The sequence below is a fragment of the Gilbertella persicaria genome (assembly GCF_025201335.1).
Source record: "Gilbertella persicaria strain CBS 190.32 chromosome Unknown B0P05scaffold_59, whole genome shotgun sequence".
NCBI lineage: Eukaryota > Fungi > Mucoromycota > Mucoromycetes > Mucorales > Choanephoraceae > Gilbertella > Gilbertella persicaria.
In genome coordinates this window covers 47,374-70,236 of record NW_026252020.1, presented here as the reverse complement: position 1 = coordinate 70,236, position 22,863 = coordinate 47,374, and the positions used below count along the sequence as shown (strand labels likewise).

The following is a 22,863-nucleotide window of genomic DNA, read 5'->3' as shown; positions in this document are numbered from 1 at the left end:
CATTTCTAGGATCCTTTGGACATAAAACTGTACCTTGCTTACAAATCTACGCGCATGTAGTTTGTGCACAGATGATTATCTTGGGTTACACTCTTCTTTGATTAATCATGCACTGAACTTTGATTATTAAGCAAAACATTATATAAAGGGTCGAGTACGATCTTGATTTCCCTCATTATTCTACAAACAATGACAAAACCATTTCCATTTCCTCCAAACCTTGCTGCTATCGTCAAGTCTACACTTAATTTGAAGACAGAAGAAGAAGCCTGTTTACCACACAATGCGCGTGCATTCTTTGACGAAATGTCTGGTATGACGTTTGAAAGGCCAGACAAAGACGCCAAGAAGCAATATAAGGATGTTGAGAAGCAAGATATGGTAATTAATTCCAATGGTTACAAGGTCAAAATTTCAATTCTTCGACCTATGGGTTCTAAAGATCAAATCTTGCCTGTTGTATTATTTGTGTAAGTGAAGACATGACCGAAAAAGAAAATTATACTCACCATTGTTTATATAGACATGTATGTATCTAATTTATACAAATCATAGATAGATATTAACCTTTCTTCTTTTCCTAATTAAGGGAGGTGGTTGGGTCACTGGGTCATACAATACACATATCAGTCTGACAAGTATGGTATGTACAACATATGCCTCTGTGCTTATTTTAACATGGTTCATTAGCTAGTAAATATGATTCCTGCTTGCCTTGTCTTTGTGGAATATAGTCTTAGTCCTGAAGTTAAGTTCCCTGTTGCTATTGAAGAATGCTATGCTGCTCTTTGCTGGGTTCAAGAAAATGCAGAATCAATTCATGTAGATCCTCACCGCCTTGCAGTATTGGGTGACTCAGCTGGTGCTAATATTTCTGCATCGTTGACGAGTAAGTTTAAACATTTACTTGATATATAAGTCTAATACCATCGATTCTAGTCTTTGCTAAACAAAAAGGAAATAATGGCATTTCATTCCAAGTATTGGGCTATCCAGTTTTGGATACCGATTTTGAGACAGAGTCTTATCAACAAAACCACGACGATATGATTCTACCTCGCTCCAACGTAAAGTATTTCTTCGATGCTTATCTCAACAACTTGGATGAATACAAGTCACCTCTGGCTACACCTCTTAACAGCCCTCTTGAGCTGCTCCAGGGTTTGCCTCCTGCATTGATTCTTACTGCTGAACTCGACGTATTGAGAACGGAAGGTGAAATGTACGCCAAAAAGCTAAAAGAAGCAGGTGTCGATGCTGTCTGTGTTCGTTATTTAGGCAACCATCATGGATTTCTTTCTCCTGCTACATTTGATAGTTCTGGACTTGCAGCTCTTGGACAGATCGCTAGTACATTGAATAGACATTGGAATGAGAATTGATGTAGATGTAATAAATAAAGGTTTTATTTTTAGAAGGCTTCAAACTACCAATTAAACTTCATCATGTTGAATTCATTGTTGCCTTTGAATCGTTCTTTTTCGATTGATCTGTATTCAAGCATGCATACTAAAAGAAAAAAAAAACAAAGACAAAGTATACTCAATAAGAAAGGGCATCTTAGGTTGATATTATGAATAAAGTGTGTATGAAAACGATTTTATACAGTAATTACCATGGAATTTCTCTTCCACGATAATCAAAGAACTTGCCATTGTCTTCAAGCTTTAGCTTAGCTAAAACTTCCAGCTGTGCCTTGACAGAACGTTCAGATGACATGGGTGCTTTGATACCACCAAAATCAGTCTTGACCCAACCAGGATGAGATGCATAAACAATAAATTTTTCTTCAGCCAATTGACTTGCTGTCAATCGAGTAAACATATTAAGGCCTGCTTTAGATACACTGAATGCAACTGCAGTCTTGATCTGGTTGTCTGGGCCTCGAGATTGGATAGAAGCCAACACAGAAGACATGTTGAGAATCTTTCGTGTCTCTGCCTTACGCATCAAAGGCAAAAATGCAGTGGTTACATTAGCTGCACCAAGCATATTGGTCTTGAACTTGGTCAAATAATCCTCTTCAGAACTAAGCAACCATTCATAAGCAAAGCAAAATAAAATAAAAAGTTCGCTTACGTTTCAAAGACTGTCTTGGATCCACCAGACCCAATACCTGCATTATTGATCAACACATCAATACCATCAGGAGCAATGTCTGTAATATGAGAAACAGCCTTTTGAACAGATTCGTTATCTGCTACATCCAATGATACACCAAATACTTTTTCTTCGTCTATCAATTCACCAAGTCCTTCTGATTGATCAGGACGTCTGGCAGTCGCAAATACCGTGTTGCCACCAGCTGCTATTTGACGGACAAATTCAAGACCAATGCCACGGGAAGAACCAGTGACGAGATAAGTAAGAGCTTTGCTTGACATAATTAAGGTAAAAAAAAAGGTAAAAAAAAACATGTAGCCATAGTTTTAGCATATTTTATATCTATTTGGTCTCAGTGAGACCTGATCGCGTCATGCAAAATGAAACATCGGAAATGCTCTGATCGATTAATTTTAAATGTACTTTAATATGCAAAGATTGGTATAGTAAAAAAAAAAAAATAGGGTGCATATTAACCTAGAGTACATTTTTGGTTTACTTTATCGAAAATGGTTTGAACCAAGTATTTGCTGTCACTCAATTCAAGGTTGTAACTACCACTTGAAGACGTGGTGTAGTTACCAAACTGCTCTTGACTTGTGCCTTGGCTTGAACAAAAGTCACCTAATTCAATCGTAATGTTACTTGTCTGGATTTCCCAAGCATTGTTTCGAGGATCTGTCAAGATATCTTGAATTTCATGAGAAAAGATAGTGATGGCTGCATCGATAGCTGGGGAGTTGTTGGGTGATTGAGACTTGTTAATGGTAGGAATACAACTACAACACAAATAATTAACTAGGATGATACTGCAAATTACTTACGTATTAGGGCAAACACCTGGATAGCCAATAAACATGTATTGAAACTCATCACTGTATCCATTGTAACCACAATTGACTGAACAGAATTCAGAGTCATTCACATCAGGACCACCCATAATGATGTAAATGCCTTCACTATCAAGACGATTGACAGGTGAAAGATAGCCTGAATTGACAGCATCAAGTACAATTTGTTTGTGAACTGAATTGGTCAAATTGAGTGAATGACTGCCAGCATCATTGACAGCCGCTGCTAAATTAAGTGGTCCAGTAACTGATTTACCATTACTGTCAGAGTATTGATTCACTAAAATAATAAATTAATGATTTTTTCCCTTTTTTATACAATTACATACAAGTCTTAAACCAAGGTGAGAGAGAGATGGTGTCAACAAATTTCATAAATGTCTGTTGATCTTGTTGAAGTTGAGTAGAAGACCAATTACCGTAAAAGATGATATAGACTATAAATAACAATGAGCCATGCTTATTTCTCGAAATCTTTTTTTTTTTTTATTTTACCATTTACTTTGTCGTGAAGAATACTGCCACCTTGATTTTTGAAACTGTTGCCATATTGTGAAATAATAGCAGAAGTAGTATTTGTACTGGTGGCAGTTTGTTGAGCCGAAGAGGTGGTAAGTAACGTCAAGATCAAGAAGATGAAAAGAGGTTTAAATCTCATTTTCTTTATAAAAGAGTAAAAAGGAGATAATAGAAAAAAATTAGGGCTAGGGAAATAAGTATCCATTTTTGGCTTAAAGAATAAAGGTGGAGTCTAAAAAGATGAATGAAAAGCAAGTTTTGATTCGCCTATTGGTAATTATTCAAGTAGGTTTAATTACACCATTTCCGAAAATAGATGGCACACTGGGTGAAAAAGAGTACACAAAAATAGCACATTTGATTGCAACAGTTGTACAGTTTTAGAGAGTCTTTTTGTTCAAATATGTTTGTAGATTTGAGTGAGAATAATGACAGAACTCTTCTCCCCAAAGATTACCCAAATAAACGCTGTTACAAACATCCCTTCCTCTTTAGTAGTTTTTCTCTCTCCACCTTACTCTCAGCCACAGACCAAAATTGCTCAATTAGATTGAGCTCTGGACAATAAGGCGAAAGATATAAAATAGAAACGTCTATATAGAGAATTTGTTCCGACATTCGTCAAATTGACTAACAGAATAACAGAATAAAACTGCCCCAAATGCTCAATAAGAACAAACACATATATTGATTATTGTTCTAAAGAAAACAGGACCTTAATCGTAACGGTTTTCAAATGAGACGCTCTTTATTTTTGGTGAGTGGATGATTGTAGGTATAATCCTGGCTCGAGCTGAGCTCAACATGGTTTTCTTTAAGTTTTTAGGGAGCTTTTCGTGATACTTCAAATAGACGTAATTGATCAAATGGGTGTTAATAGAGGACAAATTTGCGGAAAGAACATTGCAGAGTAAAGTAAAACGAGACATATTTTAAAGCTAATAGCAATTGTATCTTTAATATCTATATATCTATGCTTCTTTTTGGAGTGAATGGAGTGTTTGTTGTTTGATTTAGTCTGTGCAATACAAAGGATACTGTTATTTTTATGCCATTTGTTATAAATAAAACCCTAGCTGATAATACCATTGCTTCTTTGTGCCTGGTATACCGTTTATTTTCGGAAATGGTGTATAGTAACACAAAATGATCACATGGTGATGGTAACTTGGCAACTAGATTATCATGACAGGTTGCTAAAGACTGTTTTCAACTCGTAGAGATAGAAACTATTGCTAAAAGTCATTTGTCTATAAACTGACTTCTCTTTATGTTAAAGCTTTATTGAAAGACATGCTCTCCTTGCCCTGATTTTTTGTTATACTCAAAATGTGCGTCTGCAGGCTGTATATTAAATATGCGAGCATAATTCGGCTTTTTAACGTCTCATATTGCTATTTATCAAAGAGTAGTTGGATCAGTGTATAAGATAGGAGCTATTTATACTGAACATAATGAAAAACGAATTGGCCTCCTTGTTAGCGTTTTACGACAGTCATCCTCGCCTTCTTTAGGAGTGCAACAGCAAAAGCGAGATTAACAATATAGACAAGGAGTCTTTGAACTGATAAACCAAAGGGGAGTTGATATCCAATACTGTTTAGACTCCTGAGGTTTATAAAAGCTTTTTTTTTTCTATTTTCTTGTACCCTCCTGAGCACATACACATCTTTTTTCTTCTTTTGCATTTCATTATGATAGCTCAGACACAACCACGTCGTCCATCATATGGTGGATCTATTGCTAGTAGATCAAAACAGGAACCGGTGACACGAACTAAGCACAGATCTAAATCAATTTCTGCTGGCACAACACTGCCATATCATGTCATTCGTCGACCTTCAGCACCTATTTTGACAGAGAGACCTCGTCTCTCTATAGCAGACCGATTCATGTCTACAGATTATACAAAAACTGAATCACAGCCATCTTTCGATGCTGTTTCCACTATCACTTCAGTGGCAGATCGTTTCATGAGCAAACCATCACCCACTAGTTCAACATTAAGTATGCCTAAGGAAGAAACAATCATAGATCCAACGCCTGTCAGACTCACGATAGCCGAGACATTCATGCGATCTTCATCCACTTTATCGCCATGCTATCGATCTCGAGCTGGTTCATTCGCCGATGAGCTGGAGAGACCCATCAAGAAAGGTAATACAATTGATATGGAGTCAGTTAACTTATCTTTATATTAGCGCATCCTCTAGAACCACAGGCTTCCAAATCGACATTGTTTGATGACGCATTTCATCTTGATTTAACATTGGATACAGAACAAGGCAGAAAAAATAGTCGACCTTGGGGAAGTCAAGATACACTTGTTCAATTGGAAAAAAAGAAACCAATTTACGCACAGTACATGGAGTCAGAGAAAAACGCAACCATTGATTGTGTCTCTTTTGATGACAAGCAAACAATTGATCTCACTCATGAAGAAGATGAAGACACTGTAGATTATAGCAAGTTTGATCATTATTATCAAAAGGGACTGACGGCTTGGGAGAACGAAGAAGGGGGAGAGGAAGAAGGTGAGGACGACCTTTCAGAACAAGAAAAGCAATCAGAGAAACCAGCATCAATCAAAGCTTCAAAACCTACACCTGCCGTACAAGAAAGCAGAGGATGTTGGATAGGATGTTGTTTTATCAGTTCCAAAAGACCTCAACATAAAAAAAAAGATCTTGAGCAACAAAGAACTAAAGAACACAGTAAATGCTGTGGTCGAAAAATATGGGTATTTTGTACATTTCTAATTGTTATTCTTTGTGCACTGGTCGCTTACTTTTTGTGGCCTCGTACACCTTTGATGCGTATCGAAGGTGCTTCACTGACATCACCTGTGAAAATAGCTGAAACGAAACAAAATGCTTGGTACAGTGGCAATGTTCAGTTTGAAAGCGAATGGCTTGTGAATGTGACCATCGATAATCGCAGAAACCATGTGCCCACACGCGTTGTTCAAATCCAAGTCTTGGCTAAAGATGCACTTACAGGTTTAGTGATTGGCAAGGGCACACACAATGATGATTCAAGTCCCGAACATATTGTTTTGCCTCCCAACACGATTTCAACTATCCAACTACCAGTTCGCATTGATTATCAGGCGCGTGATAGTATGGACACCACGTTTGCAGACCTCATAAAATCCTGTTCTCCTAAACACCATCCTGTTTCTAATGGGAATTCTACAGGCTCCCATTTACGGGAAGCACTTCCTTTACATTTTTGGATCACACTTCATTTCTTTGGTCTTGATTGGTTAGGATATAAACCTACAGTGATAGCAGCACCAGCAACTGGAGGATTTGCTTGTCCACAACCTTAATATGTAATCTTTTGTGTAGATATTTATGATAATGAAAGAAAAAATAGCTCCTTATTTTGTCCCTTTTTTAAGATATACCTGTATGTTCATTTGATTTTAGTTAAACGTGACAAAGGAGGAGAAAAAAGAGGGGTTTTTGGATGCTTTAATAATGTAGAATGATTTAATTGTGTGTGGTTTATTACTTAAACTTTAATGCTTTAAAGGAAGGTCAAGCAAAGGACTATATCTTGTCTTCTTTTTGTAATTATCTACTTTTGCCTTGATCCATTCCTTGAGACCATAAAGAGAAACATGCCCTGTAGGCCCATTCACAGCCTTGTCAAATGGTATATCTGTATTTAAGCGAATAATATAATCGGCTGCAGTAGTAATACTTAGCGAACTAGGTAAACCAATATTTTGATTTGATTGATTATTGAAATTGTGATTGATGATATTCGTCAAGATGGGATCAATATATTCAGCGCCTTTTCTAACATGAGGCAAAGTCTTATCCCAAGCAACATCGTCTCGAATGAGCTCTGCAACAGAATCAATCACAGGATAAGAGATGGAAGGATTGTACACTTTATCCATAATCGTCTTCAAATGATCTTCAAACAGAGTCTTGAACTTGGGTACATTTAAGAGAGCTGAAATCAAAGGACGTGTTTTGAAACCTTCAAAGCTAGTATAATCTCCTACAGCAATTTTCTTCATATTGACAGGCCCACTACCCATCGAAAGATCAAAGTCCCACATAATCCAGGTAAAGCGATTTTGTTCAGGGTTTTTGTAAAGATAATAGTTGTTTGTGTTTTGAAGGTAGGCATCAAACAAACCAAATGTAAATTCACAAGCCATGGCTACTAAAAATCCCTCTACATCCAATTGCTTTTCCCATTCAGATGCAGTAGCTGCAATGGTGGCTGCATCAGCTGTCTTTTGAAGTTCTTGTTGGTCATGAATGAACTGAATGAAACGACTGAGATCATCAAGTCCATTAGCACCTGCCTCGGACTTTTCGGAAACAGAATATGCAGAGGATTCATAAGCCGATGTTTGGTCTCCTTTGTACGACAAGTCAGCACGATTGTTCTTGGAATTACCCCCTTCTCCTTCATAAAGAATGCCAGTGGCATATTCGTTTGAAGCACCGCCAAATTCGTTAGTAAGCCATGTCTTGTCGTACTTTTCTTCAAGTGAAAAAAGACCAACGGGCCTATCGTTCAAGAAAACTCTAGAAATGTTTGAAATGTTAATAGGAACTTGCATGATGATGTTGATAGTTTACCTGACAAAAGAAGCTCTTGTTGAAGGTTGGTTGACAGCATTCAACATTTCTGTAATGATGTATTCACGCATGTAACTTGGGTCCGTGACAGTCGTACGCAATTTGAGTTTTTTATAGCCACCTAGAGTATCATTGTCTTTTTTGTTTAGCTTGAGATTATAAGCGAATTTGGTTAAGCGTCTTGATGATCTACCGCCGATTTCAAATTTGGCATCTGAGAATACCTGGACTGATTTCGTACTACGTCGTACATATGTTAAGTGCCATTGTGTCAATAATGTGCACATGTGTTTTACCTTATGTAAGTGACGTCCGCTTTAATTTGAATGTCTTGTAAATAATGCTTGTGGATATTATCGAAATCAGATTGATTTGCTTTAATCTGAATAGTTGGAATTTCACCAATAGGATGTAAGGCACTGTTATCTGGCTGTCGATTAAAATTCTTAGAAATACTTGAAACAGATTCAAAAGAAACTAATGACTTGATATTCCAATTGCGATTATAGAATTCGTTCAGAGAAGAGAAACTCAAGGCAGGGCGTTTGAATTCTTCACATTCAATCTTCTTGGCTGTTTTCTTTTCTAGTTTACAGTAAGAGTAGGGCTCATTAGCAGGAGCTTGGCCTTGAAAGAGAATGCTGCTTTGTTTAGAGGGCTTAAGAGCATACATAGTGTCTTTGATCAAGACACCTATGTCATTAGAAGGCGAGCTTAGAATGACACTGTAAACAATGTCTGCTGCTACGATAGCTTGTACGTCTATTAAAAAACAGTGAGTACACAATACATATGTATAAGAATGTCTTACATAATAGAGAGGTACAAATAATGCTCTTTGTAATAAGCATGTTTAAAATAAATATGAAGAAAAAAAACAAAGGTAGAAAAAAAAGAAAGAATGCCTATTTATCATTTTTTTTTTCAGGAGAGACTTTAATTTCAGCAGATAGTCATTTGCATTTTACGTACCTTTTTTTCATGTTCAATCTATAAAAGAAATAATGTCGAGTCCTTGAACACCTCTCATATACATGAGTGCATTTACTCTCTAATAGGTAACTATAGTGGTACCAAAAACGAAGTTGGGAGTGAGGGTAAAAACTAGTAAGCGCACTAATGATGGTGGAACAAAGGAAGGTTTATTTTTGGGGTTTCTGCCAATTTTGTCCTTTTGAACATCTTTTCTTGCACCTTGAGAAAAAGTTGCTAAAGATTGCTGTTTCTTATGACCCTCCCAAAAGAACTCTTGTTATTGAGAGGGGCATCAGCGTAGCTTCCTGCATGGAGCAGTAGTTCTCCTTTCTAGTAAGACATGTTTATTTTTAATAAATACATCTTTTTCAGTTAGCGAAAGTGACTAGACAGTAGACTTCGGATTCAAAAAGTCTACAGATGAGACAGATACATATATCTGACCTATACACATCATTTAGGTAAAAGAAAAAGAAGTTATTTAAGAGATCAAAGACAAAATCCAGCAACTAGGCATAAAATGAGAAGAGACATACGAAAAGAAGACTGTATTTTTTTTTGTTAAAATTATACCATTGATTTGCACCTTTATCTTGAGATTCATTATTTTGTCATTATATAAATTTACGTGTAACCAAGAGTGTAATTCTTAATTACAACTCTTTCATTCACTTTCATTTCTCCCCATTTTTCTCTAAAACTTCTAAAAAACACACATACTATCTCAAGGCTGCTTTTATAATTATCACTTTTACTACCAGCATCACTTGGTTAGTTTTAATTATAATTTGCAATCATTAGTTACAAACTTATTAACAAACAAATAAAGTTGGTATTATTCTTTTAGTTAAAACAACAGTCCACAAATTACCATAGTCAAAGCAGCTCAATCAAAATTGGTAAGCAGCTATGTTTACCGAATAAGCTGCGAATAATAGTATAACTATAAAGCTTACAGTTTGACTTGATTCGTTTTCTACATAGAAGACTGTGACTTTTTTCTTCACACTCTATAATAGTGTTGATCAAGGCATTTTGACTTGTATGAAGAAATAACGAAAGCGTACATAAATAGGCCAGCGTTGGACTGGAAATCCCTAAGAAAAAAAAAAAGCTCGGAAAGTTGAAGGTAAAATCCCATAATTGAATACTAGGCCTTATAAAGAAACCGTATTCTTTTTTGAATCGCACATAGGCGAAATGTTTATTGCATTTTATGACCCTGTAAGTTGTAAAACAACCCAATCCAAGCCTTCATATAAACTAAACAAGAGAATCAGCATCAAAGGAGTACACTTTGTTTATCTGACTTACCCTTCTCCTGTGAGTGCAGAACAAGCCTAAAAATTTTCAAGTAAGATATTTTTGTCCTCCTTTAATTTCTGTGTACCTGAATATGCCATTGTCGATCTTTTAATTTGCTTAATCCTAATGCTTCTGATATTTTGGCTGCACCTAAAGATCCTTTGATATCTTGTTTGTTAGCAAATACAAGTAGACTTGCATTTTGTAGTTGCTACAAGCACAAATAAGTTTTATAATTACTATTACCAAACCACTTACATCGCTTTCCATCATCTGGTGTAACTCTTGCTCAGCCAAGTAAAGTCGATTGACATCTGTACTATCAATCACCATAATTACTGCCTTAGAGACAATGAATACGCCAAACATACTCATTTCATAGCTTTCTCTTACCTTAGTATCAATGTAATATGTCTTCCATGTACTACGCAACGACTCTTGACCACCAATATCCTGCCATATGTCATTATATGAAAACGCGTCTTTCTGGTTCTACTTTACCCACATGACAAACTTCAGGTTCTTATATTCGACTTCCTCTACATTACTACCAATAGTAGGTGTGGTAGTGACAACTTGATTCATCAAACTGATGGTAACAATGAGTTGAATAGTCAAAACTTGAAGGACTTACAGCTTATATAGAATGGTCGTTTTACCAGCATTATCAAGACCAACAATAATAATTTTGACTTGTGCTTTAGAGAACAGTCGATTCCATAGATTGCTAAACAAGATGCCCATTACAGAACAGGAACTGACTGTCGGTTTTTTAACTTGAGAGAAAAGCGGTCGAGCTAAATTTCATTTATTTATTCGCTTTTTTCAGTTTTTTCTGGCTCTATTTATGAACACTCTTTTATATTATAATGTCTTTCCATGATTATTCTTCCATATTATAAACGCTATCCCAATATAAGACTAGTTCTTTTATGCTGTTTCGCTCACTTGGATCTACTTGAAGCATTTTCTGCAATAATGTTTGGAACACAGGTTTCTCCACGGTATCATTTATGGCTCGCTTGATATGTTGTTTCATTTGGTCAGTATCATATGTGAGTTCTTTGACTTGCTGTTCATTACCAAATAGCAGCAATCCACCTGTAGCCACTGCATAAATTACACAACCCAATGACCAAATATCAGCTCTTTGTTCATCAAGAAAACTAATGGCTTGAACACATTCAGGTGCTGTAAATGATGTCGTAGGCGGCAGAGCGTGGTTTCGATAGGTGTTTTTGAGTGATTGTGCATATTCAAAGTTGCCTAAATGCCAATCTGTTGCCTTCATTTGATGACCAAAATAAAAGGATTTGGGCTCAATGGCTCGGTGCGCAAATTCTTGGCTGTGGACTGCTTCCACACTTTTGAGGAGAGCATAAATGGACCATACTTTGTAGTCTGTATGATGATAGTCAATAAAAGACCATGGATTGGCCTCAAACAATAGATGATGGAGCGAATATTCATGTGCCATAGGTGAAGTGATCCAAATGTACTGATAGTGGAAGTGTGGTGTAGGTGAATTGAGTACAATAGCTCTTTTGCTCTTGGTCACAAAGCTAGCGTTGTTGGAGATACGCAGTACCACATACACAGAACGAACAAAAGCATCCAGCTGAGCGGATGAAAAGTAATGGACTGTATGTTTGTTACCATCTTCTGAACTAAATGTTCGAATAGCATATCCTTCTCTCATATAATGAGCACGTTCAGTCTCTGGTGAAGTATAGAGTCCACTGAATAAATACAGAGGGCCTCGTGTATCAGGCTCAAGCTGCAGTAGCTCTTGGTCTGATAATTGAGCATAATCAATCGCATCTTTGCTGTAACACAGGGGGCGAATATCAGGTCGACTTGCATCATGGTATTCACCTGGAATGACTTTGGGATCCTGCAAGAAGCTACTTGAACGACTGTCATTATCAGTGGAAATTGTTTCATGTGGGTTGTCAAAATAAGTAGGCAAGTCTGTTTTAAAATCTGAACTGCCACTGTAGGCCTTTAACATGTCTCTTGTTTTTAATTTTCTTTGATTCTTGGACCGACGCTTTTGAATGTAGAACAACACACTGCCTAGAATAGCCAAGAAAGCTAAGATGCCAATGACAATACCTGCAATGGCTCCACCACTTAAGCCACTGGATGAAGCAGTAGAAACATTATTGCTGGATCGTTGGTTTTGGTTGGTCATAATAAATCCATTGCCATCATTGGATAGAGTAACATAGTCATATGGTGGATCAGTTGAATCTGTTGTAGGTACCAATATGACAGCCGCTGGCCAGGAATTACTGTTTGGATTTGTGATTTGATATGTCTGTAAACTGTATGCTCCATCAGAAGATTGCCCATGATTATTTGTTGTTTCAACATTGCGTTTTTGATGAAGACTTCTAGCTGTGCCTATGTACATGTTAAACACAGTACTCTTTTCAACGATGTTCACATTACCTGTACGATTGATAGTAGTTGGATTATTTGTAGGAGCAGCAAGTATTGTAGAACTGGCTGTACGTGTTGATGTTCCTGTGGAATTACTGTTTGGGTCAGCAACTGTATTATTTGAAACAACCGTATTATTATTGAAATTGATATACCCATTCGTGAAAGGTAGTGTTGTGTAGCTGGATAGAGTCGTGTTGTGGTTAAATATCTTGATTTCACCATTTAAAGGCTGATAGATAGAAATGTATTCAGCTGCATTATTAACAAACACTTGCCCTGTTGTTCCTTTTTGAATTGCATGCTCTCCGTAAGTGATATTGGTGAGCATGTTTATATGGCTGTATTGATGGTTATCTAATCTATAGACATCAATGCTATTACTCTGTAAAAGGTATAGGTTGCTTGATGAAGATGCAGCCAAAACACCAAGTTCGGACATTGACTTGGTTGTCTGCTGCGTTGAGTTGGTTAAGCTGACCAAATGAAGCAAGATCTGTTGATTTGTTGTAGAAGTGGAGATATAAGCTAAATTCGGCGAGTTGTTTGCACCGGCAATGTATTGAAGTGAAAACAAGGTTGTATTGACGAGTTCGATATTTGTTGCTTGAAATTGTGGCACTGTTGCTAGCTGCAATTGGTGTATGCGTACAGAATTGTTTCCAGCATCTAACCGAAAAAGAGTTTAGATTTATAGTTTCTCTCTTTTTATTCAACATACTGTCAAAACTCAAATAAATAGAAGAATTGCCATTTGCATATGAACATAAACCTCCAAAACTGTAGTTTGTACTTGGAAAGTTGGATATCCCGGATAACAAATACGAAGATTGTATTGTCTGATTTTGAAGGTGATACAAGTTTAAGCTGAATTCATTTTCTTGGCTTTTAGAAATAAAAGCAAGTCGATTGTCTGCCGTACTATAGCCCGAACAAACAACGGACGTTGAGTTCATTATGCGTCGAAAAGCGGAAGAAAAAGAATGAAAACAATTTTATGCTTGAGGCTTTTGAATGTATCAAAGGGCTTAGTGTACAACCGTACATAAACAGTCTAAGCCTCAGTGAAAAGTCTGTTTTTGCTCTCTCTCTCTCTCTCTCTCTCTCTTTCTCTCTCTCTGCGTGTGTTTGTGTATATGCGCGGGTTGTTTGTGTACCATAAGGATTGTTTTACCATTCGCTCAGTTATAGGCCCATTATGATCATCCTGACAACCCGTGTACCTTTTTTTTGTTTGGCTCAGATCTTTGATCTTGAACGTTGAAGAAATAAACATTTTTTTAAGAGCCAAACAGAGAGGAAAATAAGCACAAGCTGTCAAAACGATACTAGAATCTTTTTGTCTATTTGTATTTTGTATATGAAGCAATCAACTTTTATCTATAAAATCGATATTGAATGGACAACAATGGCGTCAAAAATATCATGTATAACATGATAAACATTGTTTAACGCTCGGACTGCGCATTTTTGTGCTACTATAATTAAGAAATGACAGGTCATTTCAAGGTATCATTAAAAAAGAAATGGCTTGTTTAAAAGATAAAAGCCAGTCGAAAACATGGACCTGATGGTTTTTCTAAAGATTATGCCTAAGCTTTAGTGGATTGTATTAAAGCCAAACATCGCTTTTACTGTTCAACGCTGTATGAATTGAACATTTTAGACATGATGAAGAACAAAAAGACATGTGTTAAACTCAGTATTATGTTTGACGTTGATATCTATAGACTCAAGTAGTCTGAACAACCAAATATAGCAATATTGAGCAAATCTTATTCAAGATAGTACTTTGAGACCCAAAAAACTTGAATATTGGCACATTCGAATATGAAAGCAGAATGATACATCCTACCTTAAGTAAAAGCAATTGTAGATCAAGAAAGCACTACACGTCTTCTGGTCAACCAAGACGGCACATCAAATAAAAAAAACAGACGTCTTCATGCCCTCAGTTTTAACAAAACTATAATTTGGATTCCTTCTTATTTATCATAGACACGAAGCAAAACGTCTTTTGAGGCTCATTAAATTTGTTTTTTTTTGACTATAACTTGGTAACTTTACTTTTTTTTTATTTTGAAATGCTTGGTCATTATGATACTTTTACTTTGCAAAAGCGACGCTAAAGATTCAAATAAGTAAGGCAAATCAAAGTACCAATACAGAGTTTGACAAGCTGTAGTCTTCAAGTAAGTAAGTAACAATGATTCGTAAAAAAAATTCAAGTGCAATCTATGAAAGTAGAAGCAAAAAAAAAAAGGAACAAGATAAAGGAAAAGCATATGTTGAGAATTGCTAGACAGGAAGCGATGGATGTGTCTAATGAGATCTCGAATAATTTTGATAAGCTTCTTTGTATATATCCATAAATTTGTGAGCGATAAACTAGCTTCTAACATGAAAAAGATATGTCAAAGTTTAAGCTGAATCATCTTTACGAATACAAAACTTTATTTATGCATAAACAATCTTATACATCATTCAAATTATTACGATAACCACGTCTTTTCTTTGTCCAACTAAATGGCGATATTAAAACAATGGATGAGAAACAGAAATATCCCTCTGTTTTGTGAGAAGTAGCTGGTGACAAAGGCAAACATGAATCTCAAACAAATCAAGCTCCATTGAGATTCAACTCATCTTTGATTTTAGGTTTAGCTAGTTGAAGATTACCACTCCTTTTGATTAATTGTGTATATAAATTGATTGCCTCTGACTGACCCTTCACTGTACCTTCTTTTGAGATTGAAAACATTCTTCTTTATTCAATTAATGTATTTACAGACAAATGATTTGTAGTTAAGTTAGGAAAATAGGATTGATGAGAATGATGTAATTTGAAAACATGGAACAGTAAAAGTGTTCGTATGTAATCATCATTACTTTAACTGAAAAGTGTGTTTACATAACAAGTTGATTGCAAATAAATGTCTGAGCTGTTTATTGTTTTGTATAAACATATATTTTGTATGTGTAGCATATTTGTTATTTGGTAGATATTTTCTATTATAAATCCACTTATCTTCTTCTAGACCAATTTCGTTTTTAGACCTCTTTAGCTTCAGTTTTACAAGCTCTATTCACCCAATATGAGAAACTTTTGACTACAGACTTATACACTTTCGATTTTTTAGCTTTAGTTATACTAACGTTCAGCCTGACGCATCATCTACTAATCCTACAGTGTAGGTTGCTGTGCAGCAGGTATAATTGATTTGGTTCTGATTTACTCTCCATCTGCCATTTTAATGTAGGTTTTTGTCGAATCACTATAGCCTAAAGAAGGTTGAACGACGGTTTTTGAAGGCAAAGAATGAGGTATAACGCATCAGGAGTCTCATGTGGAAGAAAGCGTTCAGAATCAAGAAGGAGCAAATGAGAGAAAAGAATGATGAGATATTACGTGATTTATTAAAGTTTTATAATCGAATAAACTATTGACTACTTTCTCACTGACAACCCTCTCTCTTTCCCTTTGTGTTTATCTTGAACGACGAGACTAACAAATAAAAGAGATAAACCAATAATTAACAACAAAAGACTGTAAAGACTATTGTAATTATAGAGAGATAGACACAAATAGAGAGATTATAACCTTAGACACAGTTCCTTCAAAAGACAATGAAGATATATGTAAAAAAAAAATTTATGAAAAAAGATTTTTTCTTTCGATTAGACTTTTCACAAAGACAATTGCTTGTCATTAATCTAGAACAGATCAAACTTGCTCAAAAGCAATCATGTTTGAAATGTCAAACAGGAGAACAATTAATGCAGATTCAAACTGAGTTGAACTGTCAAATATAATAAACAAATAAAATAAACTAAAATATGCAATTAAGTCACAGCGAAATATCATGAAACAAAATACGGAAGAAGTAGGACAAATAAGGAACAGAAAAAAGTACAACAATTGAGACCCTGACCCAACAATTGACACACCGATCAGTGGTTTTGACTCGAATCTGATTGGGTCTGACAAAAGACAGAACCATTGGCTGAAATCTTTGAAACGCCTTTGTACCATCAGACCTAGACCAAATCACACCAAACTTTGTATGTACTTTAAGAAACATCAGAGACATGTACCATTCCAATTTGGAGATTTGTTAACATAATAGAATCACCAGAAAAACCGCGAAAGGAAACAAAAAAGTGAGTCAAAAAAAACTTGCACACACGATACAATTGTCACAGAAAATAGTGATTCCAGTAAGAAGCAACCAATTGAAGTTGAATATAACCTTCCAACAAACTATAATCCGAACAAACGAAGGTTTAAACCACAAATACTGAACAAAAGAAGAAAGAAAGTCCGCCTCAACTTGATTCGCATTAGAAAAGCCAAGCACACTTTAGATTCGTCAAGACAGAAACATCAATCAGCTTTAAGTATTTAATTACTTCCTTCTCCATATGTTATAGTTTATATATTTTAGTACAATTAGAAAACATATAAATACTGTGTTATTGATACTTGTAAGTTCTTCATCTTATACTTACTGTATCAATACACAGTTCCTTTCTGTGACGTCACGTTATTTCCAGAATATTTCCCAGTGAATCTATTGGCTAAGAAACGTTCTATTGTCTCGTGACTTAATTATATAGACACAAACTTCAAAAAAATATTAAACCGACACAATAAGAAGCGGGTATAGCTCAGCTGGGAGAGCGTTAGACTGAAGATCTAAAGGTCAGGTGTTCGATCCACCTTAGCCGCATACATCCATTAATTTTCCTCCTTTAGGAGTCAAAACTCAAAGTTATTTTTTGTTTTGAAAGGAATCTGTGGCTTGATAATTCTTTTTTTTTAAAGACATTGTTACAGTGTTACGGGATAAGGTTTGATTTTTATATCGATAACGTATAGAAGAGCTTATACAATAAAATTCAACACAAGAAACAATTGTATGTAATGAGAACTACATTGTCGAGATAATTAACTTCTGAGCAAATGATTTAAATTAAAAGAGAAATAGAAATGCAAAATAAAACATTCTTCTCAAGCTAATACCAATGGCCTAACAAGTAATTCAAGCGCTTAAAGTAAGAGCAAAGCAAGTCGAGAGAACTGTGTCTAGTCTTCATTAGCACCTAGGCCATAAATTTTAATTGAACATTAATCGATCAATCTACTATCACAAAAGATAGGCTAACTCGACTGAAATTCGGTCCATCAAGCCCACCAGACTCATTAGAATCTATGAGCCAAGTGTACGTAAATATTAAAATGAACAGTTTGGTAGTGCATTACTTGTTCATGCCACAAGGACACCAGGCAAATAAATATTTCGAAAATGAAAAAGACAACAATCCATGCAAATCTTTGTTTTTTTGGGACATATAAAGATAGCATAAAGCCTGTTTATACACGCATGAATGCTCCAAATACCTACAGACCATGTCTACTAATATACGAGGTACCTTTGGAGTCGATTTGGACCAAAATGATCATTCGGCCAAAGGCTACTAGTCATCAAAATTATCTGTTTGACAACCCCTTGAGCCTCTTTTTGATGCTACAAGACGAGAAATAGAGCGATTGACAAGCTTAGATACTCAAAATGTGTGTCAAAAGCTTTAGTTTCTCGCAAGTGTGTTTGCTTAACAGTTGTGCTATGAAAATAATGAGATATGGACAGAAAACCCTGTAAACATTTTTGCGTATTCACTCAATATTTTAGCAGCAAAGCTGTTGTACTTTTTATATCAATAGACTCGGGGGAAAAAAAAGAAAAAAAGAAAAAAAGATCTACAACTTTTGTCACTACATCAAAGTCAGATAATCGTGTCTTTATACAGTTCTCAGCAAAAGCTTCATTTTTATTGCGGCTTTTTTTTTTTTTTCAAGAGACAGGCGCAATTCATACAGAATTATATTATGCAGCTATGCTGCAAATTAACCAGATAGGATAATATGAAAGGTATGCCACTGCTATGAGTGGAAGAAAAATTAAGAGAAGAATTACAGTGTGTACTTGCTTTTCATCTGCAAGCAGCCGTAAAGCAGCTGTAAAGCAGCTGTAAAACGGTATGTGTTTGTTGTAGAGTGGAGTAGACATCAAAAGAGACGTTGTCAATAACAGATCTCCAGTGTGCTTTCCAGACTTGCGAGAGGGCGGTAATGACAATATCAACAACGGCCAAGTGTTTCTTTCGTGAATAATCCATTCTGGAGAAGTTTAGTGTAACAAGTGCCTGAATAATATCTTCGACAGTATTTTTATTGCGGCGGGAAGAGGAGCTAAAGCTTTTTACATTTTCTTCGTTTCGGTCTCCGATATCTGCCATTTTGTGTGCATGATGATGTTTTGATGCCATTCAAACACACACAAAGTCAATGAGATTGTAGGTAGCCGTGTTAAGAGATTTGCATACAGCATACACTCGAATTGCAAGATACAAGAATATCAGTGCACTTACTACAAGGATAAGAATCAAACGCTTCAAAAAAGGACTGCATCGTCTTGATTACACGCCACTGTCAGATGTGTCTTTGCTTATGGCCATTGCTCTATCAAGATCGATATGTCTCAAGTCAGGAAATGCCACTTCTTTCTTGAAAAGAACATGGATTTTTGATTTTTCACATAGGGTAGTATTATATAGAAGAAGTCGTCATTGTCTTGGCAAGGAAAAAGAGCATTTTTTCTTCAAGGATTAATAGTACGAAGGTGGAAAAGGGGACTCACTTCAGCGGTTACAAATCCCAGGGGAAGTAGCTCAATTGTATTGAGAGAGTTTATATTTGACTAGTGAATTGCTAGCAACCTTACTTTAGTGTTGTTGAACTTAGTTACAAGCACATGGAGAAACAAATAATGTCTCTTTAAATAGAAAGTCTTCTTTTATTTTACTCATAGTAGGTATTGGAGCTCAAACGTTTTATTTCTGCTGCTACCTTTCTCTCCAACTCTTCCATAGATTATCTTTGTGATTCATTTCAATCTGAAGTTGAAAATCTATAGTATAAAATTGAGTTTGATTGGCCGGAGATACCGCTTTTACTCGGCTATTGACGTTGATTTTGATTGGCTAGCCTTATTGGTTTGAAGCACTGAGAGGATAAAGTGGATAGAAGCAAAGGAGGAGGTAAAAAAAAAAAAGAAGTCGGGAATTTTCAAGAAAGATATGTAGTAGATAAAAAGCTAATTTCTCCCCTGTCAAGCAATAAAATATTACCGCCGAGCGCTCGGTTGACTTGTACAATTTATCGTGACACATGAGTGTCTATATGTGATGCACAGAAAAACTTCCCACTAAAAAAAAAGCATTTATAAGACATACCATTTTCTGTTTTGTGTCTCTTTCTCTTTTTCTTTTATCATCATGGGTTCTATTCAACTTCCTCTTAACGAAAAACAAGACTATCAAGAACAAACAACTGGTTGTTTTCCTAATTTCTTAAATTGCCTTACTTCCTCGAGTCAAACTGCCACTCAAACTTCAAATGGCAAGTTTGTTTACAAACCTATCAATCCCATGTCCGAGTTGCCTCCTTATAAGGATATTGTACAAGTAAGTATATTCCAGCGGTACTTATTATACTTATACTATGTAGTCCATGGAAAAGCTAGACATCAAGTGTGATGAAGAGATCACCAAAGTGATCAATAAAGAGATCGAGTCTGTGAGTGCTGAGCTTCGTAAAATCAGTTTGGATGTAAGTATATAACGTCTTAAAAAAGTTTTCGTTTTATTTATACGAGATAGCTTCATGAACATCCAGAAACAGGCATGCGTGAATATCATGCTCATGATGTCTTGACTGCCTTTTTGGAAAAGAAGGGCTTTACTGTCACTCGTCATGCTTATGGCATAAAAACTGCCTTCACTGCTGAATACAGCCGTGGTTCTGGTAGACGAGTTGGTATCTGTTCTGAATATGATGGTCTTCCAGGGTAAGCTGTTAAGCACCAGATGTATTGAGCTAACACGTTTCTTTTATATACATATCTTAGTCTTGGTCAAGGTTGTGGTCATAACTTAATTGCTATCAGTGGCCTTGCTTCTGCTATTGGTATCCAGGCTGCTTTGAAAAGTGGAAAGGCTTCTGGTAAAGTCGTTCTTTTTGGTACTCCTGCAGAAGGTAAGATAGTGATACAAAACACAATATCACTTATGTTTGTATAGAATTGTCTATTGGTAAGATTCTTCTTTGCAGCAAAGGTGCTTTCCAAGAAAGCGTTGATGTTTGTATGATGTTGCATCCTACGTAAGTATTTTTTCTTAAATAGTCAGCCTTCTAAATACAATACAGTGCTTATGATCATCAATATGCTTCTTTTATTGCTATCAACGATGTCAAGGTTGAATTCTTTGGTAAATCTAGTCATGCTGCAGGTAAGAAATAAGAAAAATACAGCGCATTGTTTGACACATAGGTTGAATATAAGGTGCTCCATGGAAGGGTGTGAATGCTTTGGATGCTCTTGTTCAAGTTTGGAACAACATCAGTATGATGCGTCAACAACTCTTGCCTACTGACAGAGTTCATGGTATTGTCACTGACGGTGGTGCTGCTGTAAGTTCAAGTCACTTGTTTTCTTGCAACTAATCTATCATAGCCCAACGTTATTCCTGACCATACTTCTGCCTTCTTCTTTGTCCGTACAACAAGAATCAACCAAATTGAACGTGTCATGAAGAAACTAGAAGATTGTTTTGAAGCTGCTGCTATTGCTACAGGCTGTCAGGTCAAATACACATGGCGTGAAATTGGTGCAACAAAAGATGTTGTTCAAAACAAGCCTTTATCAGATCATTATGCCTATCATATGGAAAAATATGGCATCAAATTCCCCTCTGAAGAAGAACAAGCCCGTGCTGGTGGTGGCTCAACTGATATGGGTAATGTCAGTTATGAATTACCCTGTATTCACCCTGCTTATGGTATTCATACTGATGCTTCTAACCATACTGTTGAATTCACCCAAGCTGCCAAGACAGAAGTTGCACATAAAGATACTATCCGTGCTTCCAAATGTCTTGCTGCTACTGGTGTTGAAGTGTTGATTAACGATAGTTATTTTGAATCTGTTCAACGCAACTTTAGGGATAACCTTTCCAAATAAGAATAAACTCAATACGCTCCTTACCCAATAGGGGCTTCCCGGGGTTATTGTTTATCAGTAGTAAATTTTATTGGTAAAAGACTATCTTAAAAAGGAACGAGAAACAAAAAAAAAAATAGAAAGAAACAAGTAGAACTGCGTAAAAAAAAATTTCTTTTCTTCTTCTTTCTCTTCTTTCTCTTCTTTCTCTTCTTTCCCTCATTTTGTATATATATTTATTATCATGAAGTTTTTCAAATCTGTACATACATTTGACTATGAGTGGAACTTGGTTTCTGCTGCTCAGTGGCAGAAATATCCCAACGACCACTGCCCACATGTTCAACATGTTGATGTACTGAACAGAACAGTCGATACTAAGACTGGTATCCTTACAACAGAAAGACTCATCACTGTAAAGCAGAATGTACCTCGATTATTACTTAAGGTAAGCATTATACATGATATTAGACTTACTCATTGACTCTTCTATAGATTATGGGAGCTGACGAAACACAATATGTTCGAGAAGTTTCTGTGATTGATCCTAAGCAAAAGACATTTACATTGACAAGTCAAAACCTTTCTTTATGTAACATTATGAAGTGCAATGAAGAAATCACGTATACCGTTTCATCCGAAAACCCCGAAAAGTAAGCATGAATTTATATATATATATATATGTATTTTATACTCATAACAATAGGACACAATTCACTCAACAAGCACAATTGTCTGTTGGTAGTTTCTTATCGCGTTGGGAGAGTACGATAGAAGACTTTTCAATCAAGCGATTTCAACACAATGCACAAGTAGGAAGAGAAGGCTTTTTAAATGTATTAGAAAAAATTGGTAGTACTAAACAAACAGCATAATAAAAAAGATCAGGGGAAATTATTTATACAAGAACAACTGAGCCCATGCATAAAGTAGCACAAAGAATATAGAGTTCATGAAACAATTACGTTGCAAAAAACAAAATTTTTCTTCTTTCTC

General features: G+C 35.9%; 10 protein-coding genes and 1 non-coding gene across 11 annotated transcripts; 5 read left to right on the top strand and 6 right to left on the bottom strand.

Annotated features, from left to right (window-relative positions):
* The first annotated feature begins 178 nt into the window (after positions 1–178).
* B0P05DRAFT_560859 (alpha/beta hydrolase fold-domain-containing protein) lies at positions 179–1,419 on the top strand. Its single transcript, XM_051580423.1, is given in 5 exon segments — positions 179–470; positions 481–484; positions 590–643; positions 691–889; positions 940–1,419. The coding sequence occupies 5 exon segments, from the start codon at positions 190–192 to the stop codon at positions 1,380–1,382; spliced, it is 981 nt and encodes a 326-aa protein (XP_051430370.1). The 5' UTR covers positions 179–189; the 3' UTR covers positions 1,383–1,419.
* Positions 1,420–2,603, bottom strand: B0P05DRAFT_560856 (4-dihydrotrisporin dehydrogenase). The gene is made up of 3 exons (XM_051580422.1): positions 2,581–2,603; positions 2,080–2,502; positions 1,420–2,029 (listed from the first exon to the last, which is right to left on the bottom strand). Exons 2-3 carry the CDS (start codon positions 2,415–2,417, stop codon positions 1,612–1,614), a joined length of 756 nt encoding a protein of 251 aa, XP_051430369.1. The 5' UTR covers positions 2,418–2,502; positions 2,581–2,603; the 3' UTR covers positions 1,420–1,611.
* Positions 2,500–3,627, bottom strand: B0P05DRAFT_560854 (phosphate-induced protein 1). Its single transcript, XM_051580421.1, has 4 exons — positions 3,450–3,627; positions 3,284–3,391; positions 2,928–3,234; positions 2,500–2,882 (listed from the first exon to the last, which is right to left on the bottom strand). The coding sequence occupies exons 1-4, from the start codon at positions 3,610–3,612 to the stop codon at positions 2,576–2,578; spliced, it is 885 nt and encodes a 294-aa protein (XP_051430368.1). The 5' UTR covers positions 3,613–3,627; the 3' UTR covers positions 2,500–2,575.
* Positions 3,628–4,115: 488 nt separating this feature from the next.
* Positions 4,116–4,521, bottom strand: B0P05DRAFT_290632 (uncharacterized protein). Its single transcript, XM_051573454.1, has one exon. The coding sequence runs from the start codon at positions 4,400–4,402 to the stop codon at positions 4,190–4,192; it is 213 nt and encodes a 70-aa protein (XP_051430367.1). The 5' UTR covers positions 4,403–4,521; the 3' UTR covers positions 4,116–4,189.
* A 646-nt stretch (positions 4,522–5,167) lies between these two features.
* Positions 5,168–6,804, top strand: B0P05DRAFT_575356 (uncharacterized protein; the record flags this gene model as incomplete). Its single annotated transcript, XM_051581639.1, has 2 exons — positions 5,168–5,630; positions 5,675–6,804. 2 exons carry the CDS (start codon positions 5,168–5,170, stop codon positions 6,802–6,804), a joined length of 1,593 nt encoding a protein of 530 aa, XP_051430366.1.
* Positions 6,805–6,956: 152 nt separating this feature from the next.
* Positions 6,957–8,976, bottom strand: B0P05DRAFT_560848 (coth protein-domain-containing protein). The gene is made up of 4 exons (XM_051580420.1): positions 8,892–8,976; positions 8,377–8,842; positions 8,081–8,320; positions 6,957–8,026 (listed from the first exon to the last, which is right to left on the bottom strand). The coding sequence occupies exons 1-4, from the start codon at positions 8,929–8,931 to the stop codon at positions 6,997–6,999; spliced, it is 1,776 nt and encodes a 591-aa protein (XP_051430365.1). The 5' UTR covers positions 8,932–8,976; the 3' UTR covers positions 6,957–6,996.
* A 1,215-nt stretch (positions 8,977–10,191) lies between these two features.
* B0P05DRAFT_560846 (ADP-ribosylation factor family-domain-containing protein) lies at positions 10,192–11,143 on the bottom strand. The gene is made up of 7 exons (XM_051580419.1): positions 10,995–11,143; positions 10,862–10,949; positions 10,754–10,813; positions 10,619–10,702; positions 10,446–10,571; positions 10,370–10,395; positions 10,192–10,318 (listed from the first exon to the last, which is right to left on the bottom strand). Exons 1-7 carry the CDS (start codon positions 11,102–11,104, stop codon positions 10,270–10,272), a joined length of 543 nt encoding a protein of 180 aa, XP_051430364.1. The 5' UTR covers positions 11,105–11,143; the 3' UTR covers positions 10,192–10,269.
* B0P05DRAFT_560843 (uncharacterized protein) lies at positions 11,144–13,847 on the bottom strand. The gene is made up of 3 exons (XM_051580418.1): positions 13,527–13,847; positions 12,815–13,474; positions 11,144–12,766 (listed from the first exon to the last, which is right to left on the bottom strand). The coding sequence occupies exons 1-3, from the start codon at positions 13,759–13,761 to the stop codon at positions 11,244–11,246; spliced, it is 2,418 nt and encodes an 805-aa protein (XP_051430363.1). The 5' UTR covers positions 13,762–13,847; the 3' UTR covers positions 11,144–11,243.
* A 3,615-nt stretch (positions 13,848–17,462) lies between these two features.
* B0P05DRAFT_t108 lies at positions 17,463–17,535 on the top strand. Its single transcript has one exon. It is a non-coding gene; the product is annotated as a tRNA-Phe (tRNA).
* A 2,506-nt stretch (positions 17,536–20,041) lies between these two features.
* B0P05DRAFT_560835 (uncharacterized protein) lies at positions 20,042–22,002 on the top strand. The gene is made up of 7 exons (XM_051580417.1): positions 20,042–20,477; positions 20,528–20,715; positions 20,776–20,903; positions 20,948–21,029; positions 21,075–21,157; positions 21,211–21,338; positions 21,382–22,002. The coding sequence occupies exons 1-7, from the start codon at positions 20,379–20,381 to the stop codon at positions 21,886–21,888; spliced, it is 1,215 nt and encodes a 404-aa protein (XP_051430362.1). The 5' UTR covers positions 20,042–20,378; the 3' UTR covers positions 21,889–22,002.
* A 54-nt stretch (positions 22,003–22,056) lies between these two features.
* B0P05DRAFT_560828 (uncharacterized protein) lies at positions 22,057–22,833 on the top strand. The gene is made up of 3 exons (XM_051580416.1): positions 22,057–22,315; positions 22,363–22,520; positions 22,574–22,833. Exons 1-3 carry the CDS (start codon positions 22,112–22,114, stop codon positions 22,740–22,742), a joined length of 531 nt encoding a protein of 176 aa, XP_051430405.1. The 5' UTR covers positions 22,057–22,111; the 3' UTR covers positions 22,743–22,833.
* Positions 22,834–22,863: the final 30 nt, after the last annotated feature.

Coding starts and splice junctions, on each gene's coding strand:
- B0P05DRAFT_560859 (XM_051580423.1), top strand. CDS start 190: ATGACAAAACCATTTCCATTTCCTCCAAACCTTGCTGCTATCGTCAAG. Junction 644..690: donor ATATCAGTCTGACAAGTATG/GTATGTACAACA, acceptor ATGGTTCATTAG/CTAGTAAATATGATTCCTGC. Junction 890..939: donor TATTTCTGCATCGTTGACGA/GTAAGTTTAAAC, acceptor CATCGATTCTAG/TCTTTGCTAAACAAAAAGGA.
- B0P05DRAFT_560856 (XM_051580422.1), bottom strand. CDS start 2,417: ATGTTTTTTTTTACCTTTTTTTTTACCTTAATTATGTCAAGCAAAGCT. Junction 2,030..2,079: donor TCCAAGACAGTCTTTGAAAC/GTAAGCGAACTT, acceptor ATGGTTGCTTAG/TTCTGAAGAGGATTATTTGA.
- B0P05DRAFT_560854 (XM_051580421.1), bottom strand. CDS start 3,612: ATGAGATTTAAACCTCTTTTCATCTTCTTGATCTTGACGTTACTTACC. Junction 3,235..3,283: donor CTCACCTTGGTTTAAGACTT/GTATGTAATTGT, acceptor TTATTATTTTAG/TGAATCAATACTCTGACAGT. Junction 2,883..2,927: donor CCAGGTGTTTGCCCTAATAC/GTAAGTAATTTG, acceptor TTTGTGTTGTAG/TTGTATTCCTACCATTAACA.
- B0P05DRAFT_290632 (XM_051573454.1), bottom strand. CDS start 4,402: ATGTCTCGTTTTACTTTACTCTGCAATGTTCTTTCCGCAAATTTGTCC.
- B0P05DRAFT_560848 (XM_051580420.1), bottom strand. CDS start 8,931: ATGCTTATTACAAAGAGCATTATTTGTACCTCTCTATTAT. Junction 8,843..8,891: donor TATTTGTACCTCTCTATTAT/GTAAGACATTCT, acceptor GTTTTTTAATAG/ACGTACAAGCTATCGTAGCA. Junction 8,321..8,376: donor GCGGACGTCACTTACATAAG/GTAAAACACATG, acceptor TGTACGACGTAG/TACGAAATCAGTCCAGGTAT.
- B0P05DRAFT_560846 (XM_051580419.1), bottom strand. CDS start 11,104: ATGGGCATCTTGTTTAGCAATCTATGGAATCGACTGTTCTCTAAAGCA. Junction 10,814..10,861: donor ACCTGAAGTTTGTCATGTGG/GTAAAGTAGAAC, acceptor GACATATGGCAG/GATATTGGTGGTCAAGAGTC. Junction 10,319..10,369: donor TCTGCACTCACAGGAGAAGG/GTAAGTCAGATA, acceptor TCTCTTGTTTAG/TTTATATGAAGGCTTGGATT.
- B0P05DRAFT_560843 (XM_051580418.1), bottom strand. CDS start 13,761: ATGAACTCAACGTCCGTTGTTTGTTCGGGCTATAGTACGGCAGACAAT. Junction 13,475..13,526: donor TATTTATTTGAGTTTTGACA/GTATGTTGAATA, acceptor TTTTTCGGTTAG/ATGCTGGAAACAATTCTGTA. Junction 12,767..12,814: donor AACTACTATCAATCGTACAG/GTAATGTGAACA, acceptor ACATGTACATAG/GCACAGCTAGAAGTCTTCAT.
- B0P05DRAFT_560835 (XM_051580417.1), top strand. CDS start 20,379: ATGGAAAAGCTAGACATCAAGTGTGATGAAGAGATCACCAAAGTGATC. Junction 20,478..20,527: donor TTCGTAAAATCAGTTTGGAT/GTAAGTATATAA, acceptor TATACGAGATAG/CTTCATGAACATCCAGAAAC. Junction 20,716..20,775: donor GAATATGATGGTCTTCCAGG/GTAAGCTGTTAA, acceptor TACATATCTTAG/TCTTGGTCAAGGTTGTGGTC.
- B0P05DRAFT_560828 (XM_051580416.1), top strand. CDS start 22,112: ATGAAGTTTTTCAAATCTGTACATACATTTGACTATGAGTGGAACTTG. Junction 22,316..22,362: donor TACCTCGATTATTACTTAAG/GTAAGCATTATA, acceptor ACTCTTCTATAG/ATTATGGGAGCTGACGAAAC. Junction 22,521..22,573: donor TCATCCGAAAACCCCGAAAA/GTAAGCATGAAT, acceptor TCATAACAATAG/GACACAATTCACTCAACAAG.